Source organism: Prunus avium, chromosome 7 (genome assembly GCF_965620075.1).
Source record: "Prunus avium chromosome 7, drPruAviu1.hap1.1, whole genome shotgun sequence".
Lineage (NCBI taxonomy): Eukaryota > Viridiplantae > Streptophyta > Magnoliopsida > Rosales > Rosaceae > Prunus > Prunus avium.
This window is the reverse complement of record NC_142290.1, coordinates 37,586,698-37,612,900: the sequence shown is the minus strand read 5'-3', so window position 1 is coordinate 37,612,900 and position 26,203 is coordinate 37,586,698. Positions and strand designations below refer to the sequence as shown.

The 26,203-nt window shown below is 35.0% G+C and overlaps 3 protein-coding genes across 3 annotated transcripts; 2 read left to right on the top strand and 1 right to left on the bottom strand.

The window, feature by feature from the left end:
- Nucleotides 1-34: 34 nt before the first annotated feature.
- LOC110759919 (Pectin lyase-like superfamily protein) lies at nucleotides 35-2,489 on the top strand. The gene is made up of 9 exons (XM_021962060.2): nucleotides 35-229; nucleotides 332-466; nucleotides 633-803; nucleotides 941-967; nucleotides 1,101-1,308; nucleotides 1,398-1,479; nucleotides 1,578-1,686; nucleotides 1,777-1,893; nucleotides 1,974-2,489. The coding sequence occupies exons 1-9, from the start codon at nucleotides 83-85 to the stop codon at nucleotides 2,202-2,204; spliced, it is 1,227 nt and encodes a 408-aa protein (XP_021817752.2). The 5' UTR covers nucleotides 35-82; the 3' UTR covers nucleotides 2,205-2,489.
- EMB3142 (nuclear pore complex protein (DUF3414)) lies at nucleotides 2,490-20,999 on the bottom strand. Its single transcript, XM_021962059.2, has 45 exons — nucleotides 20,678-20,999; nucleotides 20,370-20,465; nucleotides 19,662-19,736; nucleotides 19,451-19,555; nucleotides 19,248-19,358; nucleotides 18,703-18,862; nucleotides 17,705-17,790; nucleotides 17,483-17,605; nucleotides 17,165-17,392; nucleotides 16,975-17,064; nucleotides 16,181-16,330; nucleotides 15,597-15,713; nucleotides 15,290-15,496; nucleotides 14,316-14,417; nucleotides 14,041-14,184; nucleotides 13,145-13,275; nucleotides 12,931-13,050; nucleotides 12,570-12,693; nucleotides 12,136-12,333; nucleotides 11,421-11,539; nucleotides 11,079-11,229; nucleotides 10,877-10,989; nucleotides 10,705-10,786; nucleotides 10,486-10,572; nucleotides 10,282-10,359; nucleotides 9,634-9,840; nucleotides 8,960-9,052; nucleotides 8,719-8,832; nucleotides 8,423-8,593; nucleotides 8,247-8,302; nucleotides 8,099-8,171; nucleotides 7,819-8,009; nucleotides 7,609-7,735; nucleotides 7,423-7,500; nucleotides 6,902-7,066; nucleotides 5,964-6,110; nucleotides 5,719-5,856; nucleotides 4,939-5,082; nucleotides 4,462-4,584; nucleotides 4,253-4,348; nucleotides 4,003-4,140; nucleotides 3,808-3,908; nucleotides 3,115-3,234; nucleotides 2,848-2,980; nucleotides 2,490-2,766 (listed from the first exon to the last, which is right to left on the bottom strand). Exons 1-45 carry the CDS (start codon nucleotides 20,816-20,818, stop codon nucleotides 2,683-2,685), a joined length of 5,637 nt encoding a protein of 1,878 aa, XP_021817751.2. The 5' UTR covers nucleotides 20,819-20,999; the 3' UTR covers nucleotides 2,490-2,682.
- Nucleotides 21,000-24,121: 3,122 nt separating this feature from the next.
- LOC110759891 (2-alkenal reductase (NADP(+)-dependent)) lies at nucleotides 24,122-26,146 on the top strand. Its single transcript, XM_021962033.2, has 5 exons — nucleotides 24,122-24,602; nucleotides 24,724-24,901; nucleotides 25,231-25,397; nucleotides 25,502-25,584; nucleotides 25,688-26,146. The coding sequence occupies exons 1-5, from the start codon at nucleotides 24,369-24,371 to the stop codon at nucleotides 26,064-26,066; spliced, it is 1,041 nt and encodes a 346-aa protein (XP_021817725.1). The 5' UTR covers nucleotides 24,122-24,368; the 3' UTR covers nucleotides 26,067-26,146.
- Nucleotides 26,147-26,203: the final 57 nt, after the last annotated feature.

The window sequence follows — 26,203 nt, the reverse complement described above, 5'->3', positions numbered from 1 at the left end:
AACTCATTTCTTTTTATATTGTCTTGTCTACCTCCCATTGTTAATATATATTTTGAAAAGCTTTCTGCTTTCGTATGAATCGATGCAGGGTGGTCATTATTTTTTGCTGCTTCTTGTTGGGTCATTAGTTTCTTTCAGTATTGCTTGTTCAACGGAACATGCAAATCAAACGACTTTTGATGTCGGAGACTATGGAGCTGTCAGTGGAGGCCACATAGATGATTCCGAAGTAGGCAAACTCTGTTTTCCTTTCAACTTACAGTTGATTTTCTTTCTCAGTGATGATATGAGTTTTTATCCACTAATTAATGTCATATCATTGAGATTACAGGCATTCTTGAAGGCATGGAATGCAGCATGCACCTCAGAAACTGAAAATCCTACCTTAATCGTTCCACCGAAGAGATTTCTGCTCAATCCAATCGTTTTCAGTGGTCCATGCAGGGCTAAAAACATCAATTTTTTGGTGGGTCAAAGATCTTTCTGATATAGTTTTCGTTACGTATATGTAGCTTTTTATTTTCTGGGTTGGTGCAATAATATATCAAATAAATATATTGGGTTTCTATTCTGACAAATGATTGATATTTCATTGGTATTGCCCAAATGATTAGTGATTTTCCATAAAATAGATATTAGGGAGACTTTTGGCACCAGACTCCCCTGGAGCATGGAAGGGGCTTGACCCAAGTCAATGGCTAGCTTTCAAAGGTGTAAGCGGTCTCAACATTGCTGGCCCTGGTAGAATCAATGGAAGGGGCAAGGCCTGGTGGGATCAGTCATGCAGAGACCACCCTCGCCTGGTTCGTACATTTCCAAATTTTACATTAAAAAAAATAAAAAAAATCACCTATTAATATTAATATTATTGTGTAAATTAATCTGCTCTGCCGTCTCTCTTTCTGATATAGTTTGTTGTTGCCAAATGCCAACCTTTCAGGTGGGATGCAGTACATTGGCCCCAACTGTAAGTAATAACAATATTCTCAGGGCCTAAATAATTATCATATCATCTTGAGATTGAAGCAATATTTGACCGTAGTTTAGGGTTTAGGGGCACTAGAACAATTAAGCCTTATTTATATGATGGTGAAGCGCAGGCAGTGAAGTTGGTGTCGTGTAAAAACAGCAGCATCAGTGATATTCATTTCGTAAACAGCTCTCAAACCAATCTCCTAATCAGAGAGTGTGATGGGATCAACATAGAAAATGTACTGATTGAAGCTCCAGAGAGGAGCCCCAACACTGATGGCATTCACATCTCAGCCTCTCACAATGTGGTTATCACCAACGCCATTATAGGCACCGGTAATTAACAGTCTTTTTCTCAACATTCCAACTTTTCCTGTATATTTTTTTTATTTTGTCTATCAGCAATGACTTATTTTGATCCACAGGTGATGATTGTGTGTCCATTGGAGACCATACATCCAACATAGTCATTTCCTATGTTAAATGCGGTCCGGGTCATGGAATTAGGTAATATGTTGTTAATTACATTGTCTTTACAAGATTAAACAACCTTATTAATCACTAAATTAGATGCCCTTCCTTTCAACTGTGTTTGAATACAACAGCATTGGAAGCTTAGGGAGGAGTGGGAATTTTGTTCAGGTAGAGAACATTCATGTAAGTAAGGTAAACCTCCAAGGAACTACCAACGGAGCTCGGATCAAGACATGGCAGGTACTAAATCAAAGTGGTATACATGCTCACATTTTAAGTTTTACTGTCTTATGAGTAACATTTCCTTCCTAAATTTACATGTTCATAAAGGTCGGCAGAGGCTATGTCCGGCGGGTCTCATTTGAGCAGATCTTTTTTCAGTCCGTCAAGAACCCCATAATTATCGATCAAAACTACTGCAACAAAAGTGGTGCCTGCAAGGAAATGGTAAACAGTCACACCCTTCTTTTTCTTGATTTCTAACTTAGTTATAAATCTTGTTCATTTGTGCTACTTTTTGGTTGTAGGAAACTGGGGTTCACATAACTGAAGTCTCCTTCAATCAATTGTACGGGACATCTAGTTCCCGTGTAGCTATGAATCTGAAATGCAGTCGCTCAGTTGCTTGCACCAGTATATATTTGAAGTCAATATACCTTAGATCTGTTCTAGCAGGGCAGAACGTGACTTCTAACTGCACCAATGCCCATGGCATTGCCTTCGGAGTAATTCAACCAGACCCTTGCCTCCAAATTTGATTCCATGATGATTTACCATGTTGTATAAGAATTTGATTCATTCAACTAATTGATTCACTCATCAAACTGATGGATTATCGTGTACGAAAAAAGACTAGAAGAATGCTAACATATTACTCTCGCCCTCTAACTTCGAGAAAATCCACTTTTCTAATCTTAAATTGATGTAACAAATCATTGGGTTTTTTTCCTTGATGGATGTTTTGATATTGAATTTTACATCAAAACTTCAGCAATAGTTGATGTTTTGCACAAACTCCAGCTTGAAAACAGAGTAAAGCTGTGTTTGACTGACAAAAGAAGTTGTATTACTTTGCACACTTGTAACAAAGTCGTCATTTTACAGATTGCATCATGATGGCATACCCTTAATGACAATCAATCCTAATATAATACAACACTACAACATCAGAACACATAACTCAATACATAATGTGCAATTTATCGAGTCAAACTATTATATCCAATTAGGGCATCCTCACGAACCCAACCTTTGAATCGTCATTTCCTTCAGTGAAGTCACTAATCTGCAAAACACCTTAAGATTGTGGCCTACTTTATCCTGAGACGAGAAGAAAGAAACATTAAAGAAAATTTCACACTCGTAACCGAGAATGACTGGGCCACGTAGTAAGAAGCAGACCTCGCTTAGTAACTCAAGTCGTTCTAAAGTTGGAATCAGATTTCCACACAACGAAGATATGTCCTGACCCGGGTCAGATTTGGCACCATAAGTAATTGCCTTCAAAGATCCATTGGCATCGGATACCAAAGATCTGTCAAGAAAAAACAACATTGACCAAAAATAGTCGCCATTCAACAACATTGAGCCTCAACATACTTCCACAACCAACCCTTCTCCGAGGAAACGAAAGACAGAAAAGAAAGAAAGAAACGAAGAGAGGCATACCTGTCCTGAAAATGGATTAGGAAAACATTCAGCACATGTTCCACGAGTGGAAGTAATAAAGTTACTAACTGATCTCGGATACCAACAACCTGGCACATTTCGACCATCGCAATATATCTCCTGGAAAAAATAAGAGAGAATCCAATAGAAAATTATATGCTTCATGTACCCAGGAAAACAGAAAAAAGAATTATGTGTCAATCAAACAAACTAATTCTGATGAAGTTGAACTACTTGGGCAAATCAATTGAACAAAGACAACGATTTTACTTCCTAATGGGGAATATGTAATTGCAGCTGCTTTTGAGCAAAGGACAATAGCAGGCATGATAAACCGATTAATTAATAACTGTCACTATTTCCAAGTAAATTGAAAAACAAATCCATCACTTTAACTCGTGTTCTCTTGCTTGTCACTATCATCAGTATATATTTCAACATACATTCAAATATATGTTGATACCCATAACTTGTATTTTCTGCTCACTAATGCCTGACAATCTCAAGGATATGCTGATATCTATAACTTGCATTGGGCAGATATACAATTTCTCATTAGGTTATAACTTATAATTAAAGGAGTTTTATCAAAACTCACTTAACACAACAAATTGACAGACATTATTGAAATGATTAAACATTTCAATGAAAAATCTGGAGGAAAAAGAAAAGAAAAGACAACTCAAGGAGTACCTTTTCTGAATATTGTCAGATGATGACATACAAACTTGCCGAGCAAACATATTGATAATTTCATCCACCTCCTGTCTTGATACTTCATTTATGTCTCGAATCTGCAGATTATATACAAAAAGGTAATAGTAATTTAATGTACAAATTTTTGTGTGAAGTGATAAAACAGGACATGTTGTTTGAATCCAATTTTACCTTATTTAGTAGCAAGGATTTTTCCTCGGTGGCTCTTTCAAGAGCAGTTGTGACAGAAGTGAGAAAAGAACCAAGCAAACTCAATGTGGGATGTTGAAGACGAACAGCAGCATTGTAATCAGGGGGAACGTCTGAGATCTGTAGTAACGCAAGTTCGTCAGTGAAGTATCAACAGATCTATCAAGCCAATACAACTTGGGCAGGTCAATCATTAATAACATGCAGATCAGCCCAATGATTATCTACCTACCTGCAGTCTAAGTGATTTCTTTGTGACCAGAAAATATAGATAAGAGCTCAGGCTGAAGCATAATCGAAACGAGTTAAGCTCTGACTTCCTCTTATTCTGCTCATTCGCCATCAAACAAGGGGAAACAGAAAACAGCAATATCAAAAACTAAATTAGGACTGTACAGTCAATAGGTCAATTTACGTTGCCTTAAAAGAACATGTGCAAACCTCAACGGATTGAACTGATCGTGCAGAACTGACAGACTCCCAGTCACGAGAGAAAAGAGCATGCATCAAACCAAAAAGCCCTTGAACAAAGCCACATTCATCACTCTCTTCATAAGGCCAAACCTACAAAGGAGGAAACATTTAAGTGCATTGCATTATTAAACTCAAGCCAACTAAGCCTTTACTAACCAAATGGAATGAAAAAAGTAGACAGGAAACTCTTGCAGAAAAATAAACAGCATTGCCGTTTATAGAACAATACATGTGGAAACTGGGAAAATGGATTTTAGGGATCCAGTTAAATGCCCCAAAAAAAACACATATGATCATATCCTACTCAACCAAGTTACAGGCCTAAACTGTTCAAAAACCATTTTTGGAGGCACATTAACGAAGCTAGCTTTAAGCAGGAGAAGTTGACCACAGCTTCTTTAACACAATTCATGCAATCCAAAATAGATTATAAAGAACAATTACCTTGCTAAGTATACCAACAACCAGATTTATCTGCTCCATCACCAATTCATCAGCTTCGGAAATGTCTTCCCGAAGAACATGATCAAATAGTGATCTATGCCCTTTGACAAAATCTATGACTTCTCGAACAATTTTATTCTTCACCTATTATATGAATCCAAATTATAACGGAAACGGCATTTTCTGAAATACGAAAGGACATTGAATATAGAAAACCAAGACTGACAGAAACCTTAGGCAAATATTTAGAAACAGAAAAGAAAAGAAAAAACAAGTTAGTGATTTTTACAAGACGTGGCCTTTATAAGTTAGTGGTTTTTACTGAATTTACATAATGAAATTACAAAATTGTATAAGCTTCCCACCCATTTAATCATAATAAAATCCCAAGTGTGATATTCATGTAGGATTGTATACTTCATCAATTGGATATTTTATGCTTCATTCAGGTATGCAAGCTATTTAATTAAAGTTTCTAGCAATAACATATAGCTGATACAACACACTCTTTCACAAGTATTTGACAGGACCTGCAACTTAAAATACAGCATTAGAAATAGTTATTATTTGTTTCAAGCCTTCTCAAGAAATAAAAACAATTTCGCTACTAGGTTGTTATTTCTTCAATTCCAACATCCCAATTGCAAGGTATATTGAATGGATTTCAGCAGGTAAAATTGTGTCTAGTAGATAAAGCATGCCATGATAAAACCAACATTCTAGGACAACAGAACCAGAAATATCAAAAGCTTTCTAAAAAGAAAATAAAGGAAGGCTAACCTCAAAAAATTCTGAAGTATCGACCAACGACAACAGAGAAAACACTAATCTAAGAATAGGAGTTATAACCATCCTTTGCTTCTTGATATCCACTGGAACATCTCTTTGATGCTTAGTGCCAACCCATCTCAAGCTTCCCTGCATTCGCATGAAATTCAGCAATGAGTTAAAAGAAATTTTCTGAATAAGCACAGAAAGCAGTTTGTGTTTCTTTTAAATAAAGAAAACACATAAGCAGCACTTACGAGAAAGTTGACTGCCCTGCATGAAGCAATATGCTCCAAAGCACCCATCGAAAAGATAACCTGAGCTCCAGATTTCCCATATTTGTGACTTATTCTTAGTAGTAAAGCAAGTTCAGCCTCGAGAGTGTATGCTCGCTGTCCACCATCCTAGAACAAATTTTTAGCAAAATTATGTGAGATGTGAAGTTAAAAAGTAAAAGAGGCAATGTGAAAGAGCACCTAAAAAAAATAAAAAATCAACAGAAGATAGTATGACAAACCAAGACATTGATATCTTAGAAGAAAATACAATAGCTTCACCAAACTTCAAATCAAATCAAACTCATATATACACTAAAAATTGGGTTGTGAAAGAATTTGCAAAAGGTCAGTTAGGGAGGGCACATATGTTACTTCCTCAAAGAATTTTACACAGTAAAAAATGGCAAAGTTTCTTTCATTTTACCGTTTAAGTAAGTTTTTTTTTTCAATTGTCAATATGGGTCAGACTTGTAATAGTGCTGCTGGTGTAAAATTCTCTAAAACAGAACTGCCTAAAAATTTGTTTAAAATTTAAAAATAAGGTCAGACCAGTAAAGTCCTATAATAAGTTCATGAAAAGCCTGTTCCCGGCGTTACAAAATTAACAAAGCACTATATGTAAATATAGCAGTTAAATACAAAGCAAAAGTTCCTATACAGTAGAACTGCTGTAGTGCTGACCACCAGTTCCCAACCCAAACTCAGGTATGTTTTCTGGTAAACAACTTATCAGGAATTATTGGATAATCTGGATTTCAGGTAACAAGGAAAAGCATTTTACCAAAGTTGAAAAGGTGAGATCTTACAGTTGGCTAAATGTAAACGTGTCAAATAAAGGTTATTGATGTTAATAATGCCTAGTATCATACAATCAAAACCACACTGCTATTGAACTTGATAGTTTATTAAACAAGCACCTGATGAGAGAAATTGCTGATGCTCATTAAACAAGATCTTAAGAAACCCCTGCTTTGAAGTTGGCTTAAGAAATATCTTTCATGATCTACACAAATCAATGCATCCAAAACATAGAGTGCCATTTGCTTCCCAAGTTCACTGCCTTGAGTAGCATCCCTTATTACCTGAAGATTCATAGTTGAAGGAAAATATGTCAAAGATTAAAAAATAAAGGGAAAATAGTATTTGCATTGTAATAATTCACTTGATAATAATGATTAAAGATATTGGAAGCAGTAACAATTTTATATTGTGTATGCATGACTGTGTGATGCGTATGCACTCAAAACTACATAATCCTAATACTGCAGAACCTTCCTAGCAGCAAACACATGTTCCACAGAAGAACTCTTCCATTTAAATTATAATTCAGATCCAACTCCTTCCATATTAGCAATATATTTGGTCTTGAGTAACCTAAAATATCAAGCTATATTTTCTATTAGATACCAAAAAGTTAGGGCAAGAATGAGACACTTACCAAATCCAAAATAGGCTGAGCCTCTTTCCTTAATATAGAGAAATTGGCACGAGCAAGTTCAGCCTGCTCTCGATTGATCTGAGGAAATAACATAAGTAGCATCACCATTGTTAATGCTATTCTTTCCACCGGATGATATTTAGTGCAAATTAAAAGCAATACATTGAAATGATAGAAACTACACACCTTCTGGAGTTCCGTATCATCACCATCTTGTTCATCAAGCAGCAAGAACTGCAGAACGGTTGACGGGACATCTGGATCAAGCATATGTTGACAGTACTGAAAATAGCTAAGAAGCATAGTATATAGCCTGAAAACAATTTCCTGAAGGTCAGACGCAGACTGAAAGAGTTTAAACAAGCAGCAGAACCGATATCCTGACCAGGACCATACCGTCTCCTTAAGGCTTCTGATGATTCATGTCTAAGGATTGCCAATGTAAGCTTAAACAGGATTGCGTGACAAGCTCCATTGGGTAATTGTTTTGCCATGATAATATCAAGACATGCCAAACTATCAGAACTAAAACCACCAGGGAATAAAAACCTTTCATCTCTTAACTTTGCCATGCATGTCAGTGCAACCTAAGAAATTTTTGTTTTTAAATTAGAGATCAGCAATAACTTTCAAATTGAAGCAGCATTGTAAGACCAGAGAAATAAATCAGTCATACCTGGCACAACATAATTGCCATCTTCAAAGAACAGTCTGGAGAAGCAGAAGCAGTAAGAGCAGCATCAAGAACCCTTTCAATGGCAAGACAATGTGTTACGAGAGGAATAGGAAATGAAGAAAAAGACAGATTACAATAATAGACATACTGATATAGAACTTCAGATCGATTTCCAAGTGATGATATCCTTCTGGATGCAGATATCTACCCCAAAAAAAATGACAAATATTGGTGAATGTAATGCTGACAAATTATTAGTAGTTTAAGGCTAAAACCGAATTGAAGACTTCTCAATCATGCAAACTATGAAAGAAAAGAACAGACCTCAACAATATGCGACCAGCCAGTTAACATATGTAGTTGGGCAGCTTGCTCCTCAAGGTTCTTATTGTGCTTCCATCCCCATCTCAACAACTGTTGAATTGTTTCTTTTACATCATTCAGCTCTATGTCACTTCCAATGTTACTCAACTGGGGATAAACAGATTTGAATTTCTGACCAAGAAAAAAAAAACAATATAAATCAGCAACAGGACTATCTGTTTTCAATTCAGGGATGAAAACAATTAACATCTAGTAATTAAGGAATAAATTCACTTTCTGGAACTTAATCAAGCAACCTGCCAAAGTTTGTCACGGAATGAAGCAAGGTCTATTAATCGATCACCCCGCTCTGAGTAATAATAAACACCACCCTTTCCAGAAGTTGTAGGATAACTAAGTATGTCATCCGCCTAAGAAACATATTTGATCAAATGCAGCACAAGTGAAACAAAATAAGATATAACGATCAGACTGTTACCAGCAAGTCAACTTTCAAGGAATTTAAAATGTAGTACCAATTACAAAACAGAATATTACCAACAATTCATATTTTGTATTAGAAACAACCGGAGACAGATTCATTGTGGTATCTGGGGATTTAAATTGCACTACTTCAAGCAACTCCAACACCTGAAATGGACAAGAATCTAAGTTTTATCTGACAGCAAGAACAGATATTGTACAGAAACTTCAGAAAGTTCTAAAACGAAAACAATATTAAAAAACCACAATATTTACTACTATGATAATGACCACCCTCAACCCTGATTGTTTATAGCATGAAGCTAAGTCAAAGATTAACTCTTCCATAACTAGTAAAATAAAAGTTATAAATGATATTTAACTAAATATTAAATATTATTAGATACTTATTATAGTAGAGAATCCAACCCGAAACCAATTGGTAATGGCGAGAGACCCCCAGATTTTACATATTGAGAATCGTTTACGGCTTAGAATTCCTAATAAAGACTATTGTATTTTCAAAAATACTTAATTGAAATTATCTCTAATATAAAGGCATGGTTGATTGAAGATAATTAGCAGACTGTCAAATACACCTAAAATCAATAAAATAAATAAATAAAAACTTGAAATGGGAATAGCTTTCAAAAAAGAATAAAACAAGAAATTACTATGATAAAAAGATTTGTTAGCCCACAGTGGCATGAGATTAAGGTACGCATGTACATTTAAGCAATTAACAATACCTTACTCTGACTAACAGTGCGGGTTCCAGCATGTTCCACGCCATCTTGAAGAGAAAAGGAATGAGACGTGAGGTAATCAATTCCAGTTTCAACATTTTCCTGCCCAAAAAGGTGCGCAAGGATGCTAAGGCATGCCTCTCGGTGAGTAGAGCTATTGACATCACCAACATGCAGTTCAATGGCTAACAGTCTCAGAATCCAAGCTCTCTGTGAATAAGAGAGAAGTGAAAAAAGAAAGAATCAATATTTAAATTATGGACTGGAAATCAAGCATCACAAAAAGATAATAAAGAACTACAAAAGTACATGTAAAATATTTGCTTATAAGGATTTATGAGTCATGGCTAAGGCTTGAAGACTGAAGAGGAGTGACCTTGAAACATAGGCTGTTGATGCAGTAGGATGCAGAATGAATGTCAACAAAACAAAATGAAAGACACCTAACGTAGAACAGCCTCATCCTTCACATACCCATGTTTGCCTCTACCAATAAAAAGAACTTTTTTTTCTACAACAAATAAATAAGGCAATCTATACGAAGTAATCACTATATGTCGTCCCCTATACTATCAGTTCAGCATTTTGGAAAGTTCACTAAGAGATGCAAAAGGTGTGATACCACAACAACCAAATAATTACAGAAGAAACCTGATGAAGGGAACTGATGCGAAGCGCCTGGTTGTTATTCCGTTTAGGAAGTGGGGCAACCCCAATTGTATCTAGGTGCTGTTGTGATAAAAGGCATATGAGAAAAGAAGAATGAAAACAGCAATTAGGATAAGACAAAGATATATCAGCACTTCAAAGTTTTATTCAAGAGCATCACATATTAAAAGATGAGTGCATCTTTACCTTTACAAAAAACTGATACTTTTTACTACTCAACAGATCCATAGTAGGACCACCTGTCAGTGGATCTAGGCACAACTCATAAAGGAGCTGCAAATAGTCAAGAAATTCTCTAAGACAAACCGTGGGAAAAATTCAAACAAACAATGAAATGTGTGCTCCAAAAGAGAACAGAAAGAAGGAAGAGATATCCCAAAAGAGGTAGAGACTGTTTGATCTAACCTTAAAACCGAATTCATGAAGTAACACATTGACATCAGGCTTTGAAAGCTTCTCCAAGATTTCAAGAATAACCTTCAAGCAACTGCAAACAACATTATGGAGCACAATTCACTAGACAGAAATTGGATTACATAGACATGAAACCATTAGGGTATCTTTAAAGCAACTAAACCTGTAATGAAACTTTGGCTGTAATACAGTCCGTTCAATGGGGCTGTCAAGATCAAACTTGAGTAGTAAATGGGTGATATTGGGAGCTGGCCGACTGATATTGTCTACTAGAAGCTGTAAAAATATAAATGAAACTATGTCAGCATATTCAAGAAGACAATAGCTATTGGATAGGAAGAAATCTTGGAAATGAAAGGGCAAACCTGCAATATCAGTACACCTGGATCCTCACTTGTGTTCTCTATGATCTGGCAGGCTTCTGATCGTAATTCTAGGCAGGCAGCATAATCCTCAATCAAACAGCTTCCAGCATTGGATTTTAGCAGTAACTGTACAAGCCCAACCATGCGAGAACTGTGTCCCAAAATAATAATAATACAACATCATTTAAGCTTCCATCAGATGTTGTGTATTAGAAATTTATCATGAAAATATGATATTTGTGCAATGTTTGAAAAAGGTTACATGAATAAAGCTTTGGGCCATATCCCATCGGAGCAGATCAAGATGACAAAGGAAAACACAGAATGGAAGAAGGGACTTACCTTAATATACTCATGATTTTGATAGAGCACTGCTGAATTTGAGGTCGAAAATCATATCTGACATATTCCAGTAAGGCTACAATTTGATTATGATCTTGAGAGAGTATAACATCCAGAGGCTGCAGGGAAAAGGATTAGTAATTAGAACAAATCCTTGAAAAAGAATTTGGCATGTACTGCACCCATGAACAATGCTCAAAACAAGCCTTTTAGGTCATGCAACCATCTATTAGTAAAATTACATTCTATTATAATTGGGCATGGAAATGAATGTTGTGTATTGGCACAGACAGGGCATTGATATCCCAGCTGCAAAAAGACATGATGACAGGATAACATATATATGTGAATCTTTTATTTATATATTTATCTACATTTGGGCGCATGTTTGCACTGCAAAGAACCATATATATCAAAACAATGACGAAACACCTGCTTGTAAGTTTCTTGATAAAAAATAGTAAATCTGTATAATGTTGTATTCTCGTAAGTTTATTTAAACACACAAAGTTGTGTCCAACGTTGAGGAAACAAGTGTCCTAAAAATTATAGTTTCTACTGAAACATAGTTTCTGAGAAAGTATTAACTCATGCACTGTAAAACAGAAATAATTTTCAGAATAATGCACAGATATCTTATATTTCCATTCCAAAAAACAAGTCTGCCAAAGTGCATGTAAAAATAAGCTACGCATTCAGTACAATAAAATAATACCTGGTAAAGAGGACGCCAGAAATCAGAAAGAAGCAAATCCTTCTCCAAGACAAGGATTATAATTTCCAAAGAGAGTTGCACAGCCTTTTCTAAAAGTGGCCCATACACTTCATTTGTCCGTTCAGTTATGATGGTATTGACTCCAGGCAAAAGAATACCCATAATGTTCCGGAAAACAGTTTTGCCACTCATGAAATCCTGTAACAAAATTTTTGTTTAGAGAAAGAATGGGGACAATATTGTCTTTCTATGTTAGATCAAGCAATCACAACATCAACAGAAAATCCCTTCAAAACCAAGATGACAATAATAACAACAATTGTACTAATAAAAGTACTTAAAACACAACACAATCATTAGCTTTTAACATGCATATGCTTGATATGACATTAATTGAATAGAACAAACGAACAGAAGGAAGAATAAGCACAAACTTTTAGCAACTCTAATATGGGTAGCTGCATCTGGAGTGGAGATGGTTGTGTTACTGTTGAAAGCTGAGAACGGTCAGTGACAACGTCGATGTCCTCTTCATTGATGTCATACATACTCAATATCCTGGATTGTAAATCACACAAAGATCCAAATTTTTCGACATTCAAAATCCGATATTAAACCACAAAAAGTATAAAATTACACCATTATACCAAACACACAGACCTGGTTCAGGTAATAAAAACTGAGAAAAGACAGTAAACAGGGGATCTGCTGGAAAGAAACCTTTGCAGATAGGATGCAATAAAACCATAAAAAAAATATTACAAGCTTCTGACATGGACTGTAGGATTAACTTACATATGAAAATGCTGAAGACAAGCAACAACCAACTGCCATTTCTCACAAGGATTTGCATAGGCTCTTTGAGGGAACGGCCTGAAAACATGATCATAGATGAACCTAAAGATGCCAATGAATCTGCCAAACAGGAAAAACCTCTCGTCAATAGGGTGAGCATTCCAGAAAAAGAAGGAAAAAATCCAAAGAAATATTAGACAAACCAGCAACCAACCTACGCCCTCTATCACTTAGGTCTCTTTCTTCAGAAATGAGAGTATTTAACAGGTTAAGGAAAGATATTGTTGAAGGATATCGTTCTCTCCTTGCTTCAATTTCATTCAACTCAAATTGCATGTCATATACCTGTAAAAGACATGACAGTTTTCACATATAAAATACATATAGGACCGGTAAATTACCTTGTAACTAGTTACTGTACCCAAAGAACTTCTGGAAGTATGTTGCCAAACCAACCTACACCCTCTAGTCTTACTGACAGCAATAATAATACACACAAGGGAAATGACAACATATATAACATTTATTAACTGTCACACAATTAAGGCATACATATGCCAATTACTCTTCACACCTTTTTAACATAAGTTCAACATGCATGACCCATAAAAACATTAGTTGCAACATCCGCATCATAGCTACAATTCAAAATTTATGATAATAAATTGCTAAGAAACATATATGGAGAATTTTTTCCTTATTATCCCACAAGAGTTTGCACAAATTTCCTATTGGAGGACATAAATAACTTTGCTTATTCAGACAATAGAGGAATAGATGAGGTAAAATATAAATAACAAATCCTATGTGCCTTTTAGACGCCCAATACTTGAAGTCCACTAGACATTACCTATTTTGATAATTATATTCTACCAGGGACCAAAGTTGAGTTAAATAAGTATAAGCTTACTGTATGCATCTGACAAGTGTCTATATTGGCCCCTTTAAACTCAGACGTAAAACAAATAAATCCCAACTACCCTTAGACTACCCTAAAACTAAGGAAAGGTTTCATAAAGGAACGAGACAGGGTCAGGAAAATAATTAAAAAGAGGGCTTTGTTTTATTTATTTGACACCTAGCTACCACATACTACCACCCAAAACCAACCTGTGCTGCCATGGGTTGTGCACTCTTCCCAGCATGAGATCCAACAACCACAGGTAGATCGTACTGCTCAAGATAACTCCAAACTGTATCTTTTAGGACAGGGGAGACATGAACAAAAGTTGTGATGGCATTACGCAAAGCACCCTGCAACAGTTAGCAACATACTTTATCAACAACAAAGAATTCAATTGAAGATTCCAACAATCAATAAAGAAGCCACAAATGGTATACTAGGATACTCCTCAGCAAAGCAGCATTAAAATACAGCCATCAACCTTCACATAAGGAGGCACATTTTCATAACCAAGGAGCTTGAACAGAGGCTCAATATCAGAAAACCAGTTCTTTCTTTCAAGGGGATTTCCATTTTCCACAACCTGCAGCACAGTACAAAGAACCATAAAAAGAAGTTATTCCTTTCCACATAAAACCAGTAAGAAGACTGCAATGTACAATTGCATCTGCGTAGAGAGACAAAAGGCATCTAACCTAACAAAATATAGCAGGTTCGTGCCATGTGGGCTACAGGTAGTAATTAACTAAACATAACGAAACAACCAAGATTCATACAAGTCATGGAATTTTTCTGCTTCTGATCCACATTCTGACAAGGATTTTCTCCCGATCAGATATTTTAACCCATAAGCACAGAAAGCACTGCAGCTTTTGCACACACAGATGAAATCCTAAACATCTTTTGAGCATCAAGAACAAACAAAGAAGTCTAACATATCAAGAACGGAAATGTAGAATGTCAAATATTAGTGAACAAGTTGAAAAGAAATTGGAACTAAATTCCAACTAATCCACACACAGATATACCGTCTCATTCAATAAGCTATACAGAATATTAGCACAGATATACTATCTCCTTTCCTAAGCTCTAGAGCAAAGCAGGGTCTGAATTTTCCAGGAATCTACAAAATCATTTGAGTTCCCAGAAAAAAGTAAAGTTCACTTGGTATATGAGAAACAGTAATGGAATATAAAATGAACAATCAACTTCACTTGGTATTTTCATTTTCTTTTTTCATTGTAATAAGCAGTCTATTTTAATATTATCAAAATTGTTGAAAGATTAAGTTGAGTAGGTAATTAATTATGAATGTCAAATACAAGTCAATGAGGTTATGGTAAACAAAAACTTGTCAGCAATTGAGAAACAAAACTATGTTATACCATCTGGTAAACAAGAACAAAAGAAATCAATTGAAAGGTGAATAAATTGAAAAATGAAGCACACTAAAACCTTTTGAAGAACATTCAAATAAGCAACAAGTGCTTTTGCATCCCCCTCTGGGAATTCCGGTAGCATAGCACCCGCAGTTTGAAGGGATTGTTTAAATTTCTCATCATAAATTGATAAGCAGTCAAACAAAGTGCTCCACCCAACAGAGCGGAACACTTTACCCTGAAGTAACTCAAAAACCTTTGAAGCACCTTCTTCACTAGATGCCTGAAAGGAACATAAGAACATGAAAATTAGGAAATTGCACACTTGCAAAGCATGCCTCATATATCAAGATTCTAAACCAGCTGAAACATGTTCTTCATACCAAGGTACTCAGCATATTCAAGAAGGCCACAAGAGTCTGAAAATTTGTATGATCCTCTCCAGCAAAGTTCACAAATGTCCACAAGACATCATTGCCAGACAACAGCTCTGGTTCCTTCTGGGGAAAATAATGCATAAAGAAAGCAAATATGAGGTCCAACTCATATAGAGGAAAGAAGACACATTACACTGGAAAGATGCAAGATAAACAAGAGAACAAGAAGCATCGCTTCAAATTTATTTGAATAAAACCTTTAGAACATCTTAAGGAAATTAAGCAATTGTACTTGTATTACAGAATAAGACAAGCATATCAAATCACTGTCATTTGGATTAAAAAAAGAATTGGTGTAATATTGGAAAGGTCCTCAAAATGGAAAAAGAGTGTCACATGCCAACATGGAGTCAACATGTTTGACTAACAATTAATTTAAAGGCTTAAGCTGAGTAATAATTTTTTCCTTCATTAATGAAATTGCTGTTTCTTATTAAAAAAATTATTTCAAAAATAGATTTATCCAAGGACAAATAAAATCTCAATCACACTAACATGAAAAGTTAAAAAGTGTTTTTGTTCAAATTAACCTGATAAATTTCGCTCACAAACTCCAAGAGAGAGACAAATGGTAACGGGCCGGTTTCAGAAACTTGTGGAGAAGTTAAGTTACTGTCATGTGATCCAGCCATGCGGTATGGACTAAGAATGCTCATAGCCCGCTCCTTCGATTCTTTTACCTGCAAGGAAACTTCACCAAGCTGTAAGAAAAAACTTGCAAATGAAGGGGTGAAACCTATATTATATAAATACATTACAAATATACATGGGGGTGGGGGGAGGGAGAGACAGACTTGTAATACATTCTGATGAGAGAGGGGGAGGGAATAAATTTAAATTTCCAAAGTGCAAAATGTTTCGATCAGCAATAGCCAATAGCAGTTAGATAGGGAAGTAGTGAATTGGAATTCCTGTTCTGCACCAAAAATCCTTGCTGCACCAAGTGCATGAACAAAGTATCCATTATCCACATCTCATGCAGAAACAAACGTCTCAATTATACAATCAAGAATCCTGAATCCCAATTTACTTAGAAGCAAAATCATACTAGTTCATTCTCATCTATCCTCCAATTCCCAATGCATATACAAATTTTGATAATCCAAATCTCATCCACAAGCTTGGTCAGTTAGTAGAAATTTGATAACACTGAAGTTGCAGTCTAATTAAATTTAAGAATAAATGAGAGGCATACATATAGGCCAAGTTAGTCTTTCAACTACATTTTCTGCTAAGTCTATCACATTTTATACATCAAAATTAATTTTTTCCAATATATCGTTATACTCCAAGAAGAACTATAAAAAATAAAAAATCAACTGACCTTGTCTCTGGCAAGTGGGTGAGACAAGAAACAAGTGATCAGCTTATGAAGGTAAGCATTGTACATATAAATCATATCCTCATCATCATTCTGCACAAATTACAGAAAGGATCCCAATAAGAAACAATATAGGAAAGTTTAATGACAAATTACTTTTGACAGCATCCAATAGAAGAAATCACAAACCAACCTGATATGCGGCAGTTCGAAGAACTTTATCTAGTATAAATTGGAAAACATTGTTTGAAAAAATGGCTTCTAAGCATGACTGTAGGTAACCCAAATCACTCGATGAAGCACTTGATATGGTATTCCTTGCAGTAATAGCATCTTGTATTAACATCAAGTGCACAGCCCATGCAAGCCTTGTGCTATCAACAAAACCCTGAACGTTTGGATCATTTCCAGCAGCCATTACCTGAAGCACAGAAGGAGCATCAATTTTCAAATCCTCATCAGAAATTTCATCAACACTGAGAAGAAAAATCAACCAAGCATTTTGTCTTACAATTTCATGAAATTCATGTCTAAAAGAAGCATCATGGGACAGGACAGATGCTTTATCAGGCACTGCACTCAGAGCATCTGATATGAAAGCGATCACAAGAGAAAAAAGAAGACTAAATGTAATCTGCATAAACATAAATATATAAATAGCGTGACAAGGCAGCAACACAAAAAAAAAACAAGAAGTAAAACTAAATCACTCAACATGAAGAGAAGGACATGCCTGACTTTTCATGGTGTTGTTAGTCTCACTAAGTTCAGCAGCACAATCTTTTAAAACGAAAAGTATATCCTTTACATCCTTTGAACCTGCAATCAACATATCACATAAAGATGTTAATATAGATTATCTTAAGGGATTCCAACAGAACAGTAAAACGATGTTGATACAAATTATCTTTAGAGCACATGGAAGTCACTGCAAAGTGTAATTCATTACCATTGATTTTGTTCAAACAACTGAAAAAAAGTATCATCCATATGATTCCAACACAAGCTATACATAAACAATGAGCTTTAAAACTATCAAATAAATCACATGTGTTGTGTCAATATAAATGCATCAATATTGCCATTGTTTTTTAACCAAGGCACTGCAACGTGCATGCTGAAAATATCAAACTCTACCAATTTAGGTACCATCACCTATGACAAGCGAACATGTCATGTGTCGCCAACTCTGCCAACCTTGGCAAATTCAATGCTAGTGGGGCATGTACGGAGTACTTCCAAATTGTAAGATCTTAAATCACAAGCACTTTGGTGCCAGACGTTTTGTCTATATTCTATTCACAATAGTCACAACACCCAAATTTGTAAAATGCTAGGCTTCAAGATTTCTTTCCTGAAGAATCCACTTTTTACCCACCAAAAAGACGCAAATTGACCATTTTGTCAGTAAATGTTTATTTATTGAAGCAATGCACATCAAAAGTGACAACAATAATTCCCCTCCCAAAAGCTAAAATCATGAATGACAAACCAGAATGAATCTCATAGAAAACTAAGAACAAATCAACTAGCTCAACTATAATGTTTAGAAACGCAGTGGAAATCAAATTTACAAAATGTCCAAAGAAATTCAAAATAAATAAAGTGATTAAATCTTTAATAATGATCAACTGTAAGTTCTTTGCATGCAAAATCTAACAGTACACTGTAAATATTCAGAATGCACAAAAATAACACCGTAGTAATAACCCCCTAAAATGTGTCACTTACTCGTTCGCACAACCAGAATAGAAAGGACAAGGCAATGTCCAAGTATGAGCCTCTCCCTAGAAACCACAGCACGCCGCCCCACAAGAGCACCTCTAGAATCTAGAACATAGTGCTCAGAGTGAGGCCCACCCAGGCCAGCCGGTTCTTCTCGATTGAGTTCCTAAAATCAAACCCACCACAATTATGTTCAAAACTATATTGAGAAATGACAACACTGTGAAATTGCCCACACTAAAAAAAGGTGATCACTGTGACATTCAAGGAAAATAGTTCTTTAATATAAAAAAATGAATATACTTCTAACACATGCTATAATAAGTTGTCTTCTAACGATAAACCCAGCAATACTTAAACATGTGAAGCAATCTGTAGATTAAAAATCCTCTTGATTGGAAAATTCCATAGTGAAACAATGAACAACTCATAACAAGAGAGATCAGTGTCAGCAGATGTAGTAAACTTTCTTTTTACATGCAAAATCCTAATGTAAATACTACACTTGAAATATGCACAATATGAAAAAAACTTTGGTCAATGTTCCAAACCTTTATAAGAGATATTAACCTATGCCTTAGCCCATTATTTATAAGATTTTCCAAGTATTTCTGAATGTCTGACACAAGATCAGCTTCAAGTCCCTGGTCAAGCACAATGGCCTGCAATCGTATGAAAATCCATTAAAAATTAAAGTGCCAAAGTAATAATTAAAAGGTTTTAGAATGATGACTAGGGGTAGGAGAGTGAATACCCTTAATAGTGTATAGAGGGCTGTTAATAGATCTCTTCTCTCTGTGTACCAGAGACCTGCTGCAAGGCGCAAAACTTCTACTGGCTCTCTTCCCATTAAGCCCCACTAGAAATGAAACATAAAATTAAAACAGAAAATCATATAATATTACCAACTTGTAAATTATAGGCCAATGGGATATTATTAGAAACAAAAGAGATCATAAATCTACCTCTTGATTAGCAGCGATAAGCAAACGGACACAATCTATCTCATTGAGGTGGAGGTCGTCGCTCAACTTCAAAGCCTAAAATCCAACATAACATCAAACCACCAAAAAAAATTGGAGAAAACATACAGAATATAGCTCAAACGCTATATACTATCCAGAAAATTTAAATGAAATTGCAAATTACTTAAAGAAGAAGTCGAGACTTCAATTAATTGAAAAGGTATTAAGAGAAAATGCAATATCATATGTCTTACTGAGGCAGAAAACCGAAAAATGCTGCATACTTGACATTTTGTCTGAAGACAAATGGTTTCTCTGAATCATGTGTTATAACATGAAGATTGAACTAGGAATAAAATCCGTCAAATAGTAAGGATATGACCCAAACATGAAAATTTGATTGTATGCATGATTAAATCATGTATGAAGCATGGCATAATTCCCATACAAAAATTCTATGGCCAAGCATATACTTTATGCATTTGGGAAAGAGAAAATTTGGTTCGTATATCCCACAAAATAATAACAAGTAGTAACTAAATTCTTGAAAAAAAGACAGTTCAAAAATTACAATTATAATTAAATTTGAACCCCTTAACACTTTTTGAAATTCAACTTTATGGGATCTAGTGGTTATTCTACTACGCCCTTAGCAGAAGGCACAAGAATGAACACTTCCAAACAACAAGGAACGAGCGGTATACATACAATCTGGACGTCCTGGTCATCAAGTGAAATTGGCGGCCCATCCGGAAGCCTAACTTCTCTCGACTGAACTTGCGCCCGATCTGAGGGTTTCGGAGGCTACAAAACGTAATGAACAAAATTCAGCAATAAGAGTAAAATCCCTAAAACCATTAAGATAACGGTACCGAGAAACGAAGTAAACTCCACGCATAATTTCCAATTCAAAACTCTCCTATTACGAAATTTTAAAAATCTCTACGCTTCCATGTTCTTTTCTTGTCCTCCATTGTGCTCGGAGACCAAACGATATAGAACTAATGGGACCATACCGGATAGGAAAGGAGGGACTGGAAGGAGGAGAGAGAGTTGCGAATGGCGTGCATGAGCTCCACTCTTTGAGACGGGCTCGGAGGCGACGGGCCCAGTAGGGCCGATTCGACAGTAGAGAGCAGCTGCTTCGGTAACACCATTGTGTATTGTGTATTGTAGATTGGCACTGCGACTGCTGCAAATGTTGAAACCCTAGGATATAGAAATTAAAAGGCGGGAAATGGAATGCGAGGGTTTGCAATTTTGCTATGGGGGCAGAGAAAGGAAAGAAGAGGGTTTTTGGTAAACCCCGTATAAGCCCTAATGGCGGTGACACAGTGACCCTGACTATTTGAATATGTATCTTTTTGTCCTAGTTTCAAAGTTTTTTTTATTGCTACAATTTAAACATTATTAGCACAAAGGTTTTGTCAAAAAAAAATTTATTACTTATTCCGTACAGCCGGTCGGCTATACTATTTATTTTTCAAAAAATTGCAAAACCCGAGTATCGCCGCGCGGCTATACACTTTGTTTTTTAAAAAACAACCCCAGTACAGTCGGACGGTTTCCATTTTAAAAAATTGGAAAGCCCGAGTATACTATACGGCTACACTTTGTTTTTTAAAAAACAACCCCCGTACAGCCGACCAGCTATACTATTCTTCTTTTGTTTTTTTAAACGAGTATCGCCGATCGGCTATACTATTCTTCTTCTTTTTTTTTAAACCGATCGGCTAAAATATTTCTTTTTTAAAAAAACAACCCCAGTACAGCCGCACGGCTATACGATTGTTCTTTTTTTTTTTTAAACCCAAATATAGCCGCACGGCTATACTATTTCGTTGTGAAAAATTGGGAAAACCCGGGTATCGCCGGGCGGCTATACTATTCTTCTTTTTAAAACCCCGCGGCTGTACTATTTCTTCTTTAACAAATTGGAAAAAACCGAGTATAGCCACCCGGCTATACGATTTCTTTTAAAACAATTGGAAAAATCGAGTAAAGCCGATCGGCTATACTATTTCTTTAAAAAGTTGGGAAAACACAGTATAGCCGAACGGCTATACTATTTCTTTTTAAAAAAAAATTCTAAATACCGCTTATAGCCACATAACTATACTATTTCTTTTTGAAAAATTAGGAAAAAGACTGATTATAGCCTCGCAGCTATACTATTTCTTTTTTCAAAAAATCGTAAAAAACCGAGTATAGTTGATCGACTATACTATTTCTTTTAAAAAATTAGAAAAATGAGTATATATAATCTATATATATAAAGCAAAAGGCAAGGAATGATAAAACATTCAAAATAGTAGAAAATGCCCTTGGTTAATGCAAACATTAAGAATTAAAATTATTAATTAAATGAGGATAATATGGTAAATTCACACTTTTTTATATTAAAAAATTAAAATTAAAAGAAAAATCAAATAATGGATCCTATTTTTATAGAACACAATTACCCATTATCGTTTTTAATTCTAAAATAAATTTACATTTTTTATATAAAAAAAAGCATATTCCAAGTGCGAAACCGCGTGCAGAGAGGCTAGTACCCTTTAAATAGCATAATCTTGATTTCTCATAGTTATCTTGTATTATTTATTTAGTGAATAATTGGTATCTAAATATTTTATTAAAAGAAAAAATTAATGACTATTTATTAAGTAATATAATATATGAAATTAATTAAAATATTTAATACTAATTATTCACTGAAGAAATAACAATTAAAACATAATTACTAATGGAAGTAATTAAATAAGGCTAATATATTATTTAATTACTAAAAAGAAAATTTTAAAAAACAAATTTAATGACCTAAAGATACTTTTTTTTTTTAACCATTTGACCTTCTCAATTGAATACCCCCTAAGTTTACTTTTTTTTTTTAAAAAAAAAAAAACATCTCCCGACGAAATTCCGTCGGGACAGGTTCTCTTGTTTTTTAAAATTATTATTTTAGAAATATAAAATTAGTTTCTTTACTTCTTTTTTTCCACCAACCTCTCTAATTTAATATATGTAATTAAGTAATATCTTATCCTTTTTTTAATTACTTTAATTATTATTTCTTTTGTGAATATTTGAATATTTTACAAATTTCATATTTTATTTTTTTTTTGGGAATTTTTTATTTTGGGTAAATCCGCGCGGCTATACCTTTTAAATAGCATAATTTTGAGTTGCAGCGATGGAATCTGGGACGGAGGACTCGTAGTATCTCTCTATATCTGGCAAAAGCAAAAGACTCCCTAACGTAATTCGAATGGGTTCACATTTTTAATTACTTGAATTTGTAGTTATGTTGTAATTATTATTTACTTAGTGAATAATTAGTATCTAAATATTTTATTAAAGAACAAATTAATTAATATTTTTAAATTAATATAAGTTATGAAATTAATTAAAATATTTAATACTAACTATTCACTAAATAAATAATAATTAAAACATAATTACTAATGAAATTAATTAAATAAGGCTAAGATATTATTTAATTACTAAACAAAAAAATTGACCTAAAGATACTAAGTTTATATTTATTTTTAAAAAAAATCTCTCCCTTATGTCCTTATGTCTGAGTAGTTTTTTGGTGTTCTAGGTACATCACATGGCTAGTGTACCATTCAATTAATGTAGAATATAAGGAATATTTCCAATATAGCCCGCCACATGTCATAAAAAGCAATGTAGTAAGTTGGAGAGTAATTCCACATGTCATATGTTTATTGGATGATACACCATCCACGTGGTGTACTGGCCACCCAAAACATATAAAATTTCTCCTTCTGTCTAGAGTCCTCAACTCAGAACGTTCCAAGACCCTTTTTTTTACTCATAGATTTTTGACAAATTTCAAACAATTCATAAGGTATGGTATCGAAATCCTGCTAAAGTAGTTAGTTATCAATGTTATATAAGAGGTAGGATAACATGAGATGGTCGGTCTTGTTAATTGACAAGGGAATTAATCTTCCTTACATTTATACATCATATACTAGACATAACAAAATTTCCATAAACATTTATAAAAAAAATAAGTTCTCTTAATCATATGGGCGGTACAATTTGGTTGAGAAAAGAGATTGCGAAGAAGAAACAAGTTAATTTGAACTAAAGACATCCGTTAGATGGTTGGTTTCAGGTTTGGTGGGAAAAAAAAAAGAAAAAGAAAAAAAAAAGGCAACAAAGCTCGATCGAAAGCATCTTCTTTGGGTTTTAATTGGCTGGCCAAGTCTCTCTCAAGATTTTAACTTGTACATTGGTTTGGCCTGTTCTCATCAAAGAATCAACCATTCTTGTGGATTTTTATGAGCATGTTATTCCATTCTTGTGGACAGTATGTAATGTACGTGCATAGGATAAATAATCAACCAATGGTTTTTCTTTAATAATTTTATTTTCTAATTCATTTTATGCATTGAAAATGCTACCAGGTACAGGAAAAAAAATGCCTCGTCGTTCTGTTCAAGGCTCTGTCTTTCTTACATCCAATTCTTTTTTTAAGCTCTGTTTTTTTAATTTTGGTCTGAGAAGGTCAAATGGTTATTATATCAGCGTGAACAACAAACTGTCCGGCTTTTTAATTTTTCTAATGAGCCTGTTAGAAGCATCCAATGAGATTATCCTTCCTACTGCAATCTCTGTAGTGTATATATACATGTTATCCACTGAGCTTTTCACAAAGAGGCAAGGCAAGTGAAGATGGAGGTAGCCAATAGGTACATAACAATAAAGAACCAGATAGACGGTGAACCCAAGGAGTCAAACTTTGAGCTCAGGACCTTAGCCCTTGATATATCAGTTGACCCTGGTTCCAGTGATATTATTGTGAAGAATCTGTATGTGTCAATTGACCCTTACCAGCTAAACCGCATGAAAAGTTTCAGCTCCTCACAGAAAGCTATAGGCTTTGCAGCTGCCATCACTCCAGGAGAAGTAAGCTGTCATACAATTCATTGAAGCATATGTTTCTGAGTTGAGAGTTTTGTTTGTTACAGAATCTGAAATGGCTGTTTTTTTATATATAAATATCTTTTCATTTGTTTTATGATGACAGACTATTGATGCTTATGGTGTGGCAAAAGTTGTGGCTTCTGGGAATCCTGAATTTGAGAAGGATGACTTGGTTGTGGGGCTTATCACTTGGGGAGAGTATAGTGTACTAAAAGAAGGAAGCATGTTTAGGAAATTGGATCCTTTGGGATTTCCACTGTCTCACCAAGTTGGAATTCTAGGTAATTAATTACCAATTTACCACTTAACATCTTCGTCTTCATCTTCAATTTTGCATTGTTGTTTTGCAATTCTTGTATAATGGATATGGTTTTGAATCTTGAGCCAAAACAACTTCAACAGCAAATGCGCAGAACGGTAGGGATGAGATGTACATTAATTTGGCCATTAGTAAATTGTTAGATGAGAAATTAGAACAGTTACAGTTGTCTTTGTGTCTGATCAGTGGCAGCTGAGAAACCTTAAGTTTCTGCCAATCTCTCAACTACGGCAGTGGAGTGCTATGCAGAGGATTTGTTTTTCATAACAATGCATTAATTTGCTCTTACAGGTTTCAGTGGACTTACAGCATATGGTGGATTTTTCGAAGTATGCAAGCCTAAGAAGGGGGAGAAAGTTTTCGTGTCTGCAGCTTCTGGATCAGTTGGGAATTTGGTCGGACAGTATGCAAAACTGTTTGGTTGCTACGTTGTTGGCTGTGCAGGAACCAAAGAAAAGGTGACCTTACAAAACTTTTCAGTCAGTATACTACTGTGTGAATGAAAATTGGTCTGAATGTTGTATTATTATGAGGTTGAGTTCTTAAGTTCAACTTGTTATAGGTAGCACTGCTCAAGGAAAAGCTCGGATTTGATGACGCATTCAACTACAAGGAAGAGTCTGATTTAAAGTCAACCCTCAAAAAGTAAATCCTCCCTTATATACTCAAGGCTGGTGGCTTTGAAGCTAAATAATACATGCCTAAAATAAATTGATTCTGCTGTGTGTTCTAATGTTTTGATCTACAGGTACTTCCCCGATGGTATTGACATATACTTTGACAATGTGGGGGCTGAGATGCTAGAAGCAGCAGTTTCTAACATGAACACTTTTGGTAGAGTTGCTGTTTGTGGCGTAATCTCTGAGTATACAGATGCTGGAAAGAGAGCTGCACCAGATATGCTAGATGTTATATACAAGAGAATCAAGATCCAGGGGTTTTTAGCAGCTGATCAAATGAATGTCTATTCGGATTTTCTTTCCACCACCACAGATCATCTTCGTACTGGAAAATTGCATGCCATTGAAGACATCTCACATGGTCTGGAGAGTGTTCCATCTGCTTTCATTGGACTTTTCCGTGGCCATAACACGGGAAAGAAAATTGTTAAGATTGCAGATGAGTGAACGAAAGAAATCTCATTTTGCTTTGATTCATAAATTAGAAAATGAGCATTTGCTCTAATCATAATCGTTTGCTTCTACCAGCTAGCACTAATTTTATCTGCAGTAGTTTCACAAATCCATCAAAGGTCCATATTTTT

Coding starts and splice junctions, on each gene's coding strand:
- LOC110759919 (XM_021962060.2), top strand. CDS start 83: ATGCAGGGTGGTCATTATTTTTTGCTGCTTCTTGTTGGGTCATTAGTT. Junction 804..940: donor GCAGAGACCACCCTCGCCTG/GTTCGTACATTT, acceptor CCAACCTTTCAG/GTGGGATGCAGTACATTGGC. Junction 1,687..1,776: donor CTCGGATCAAGACATGGCAG/GTACTAAATCAA, acceptor ATGTTCATAAAG/GTCGGCAGAGGCTATGTCCG.
- EMB3142 (XM_021962059.2), bottom strand. CDS start 20,818: ATGGTGTTACCGAAGCAGCTGCTCTCTACTGTCGAATCGGCCCTACTG. Junction 14,185..14,315: donor ATGTGCCTCCTTATGTGAAG/GTTGATGGCTGT, acceptor TAACTGTTGCAG/GGTGCTTTGCGTAATGCCAT. Junction 8,303..8,422: donor GCTGGTCGCATATTGTTGAG/GTCTGTTCTTTT, acceptor TTTTTGGGGTAG/ATATCTGCATCCAGAAGGAT.
- LOC110759891 (XM_021962033.2), top strand. CDS start 24,369: ATGGAGGTAGCCAATAGGTACATAACAATAAAGAACCAGATAGACGGT. Junction 25,398..25,501: donor GTGCAGGAACCAAAGAAAAG/GTGACCTTACAA, acceptor AACTTGTTATAG/GTAGCACTGCTCAAGGAAAA. Junction 25,585..25,687: donor TTAAAGTCAACCCTCAAAAA/GTAAATCCTCCC, acceptor TTTGATCTACAG/GTACTTCCCCGATGGTATTG.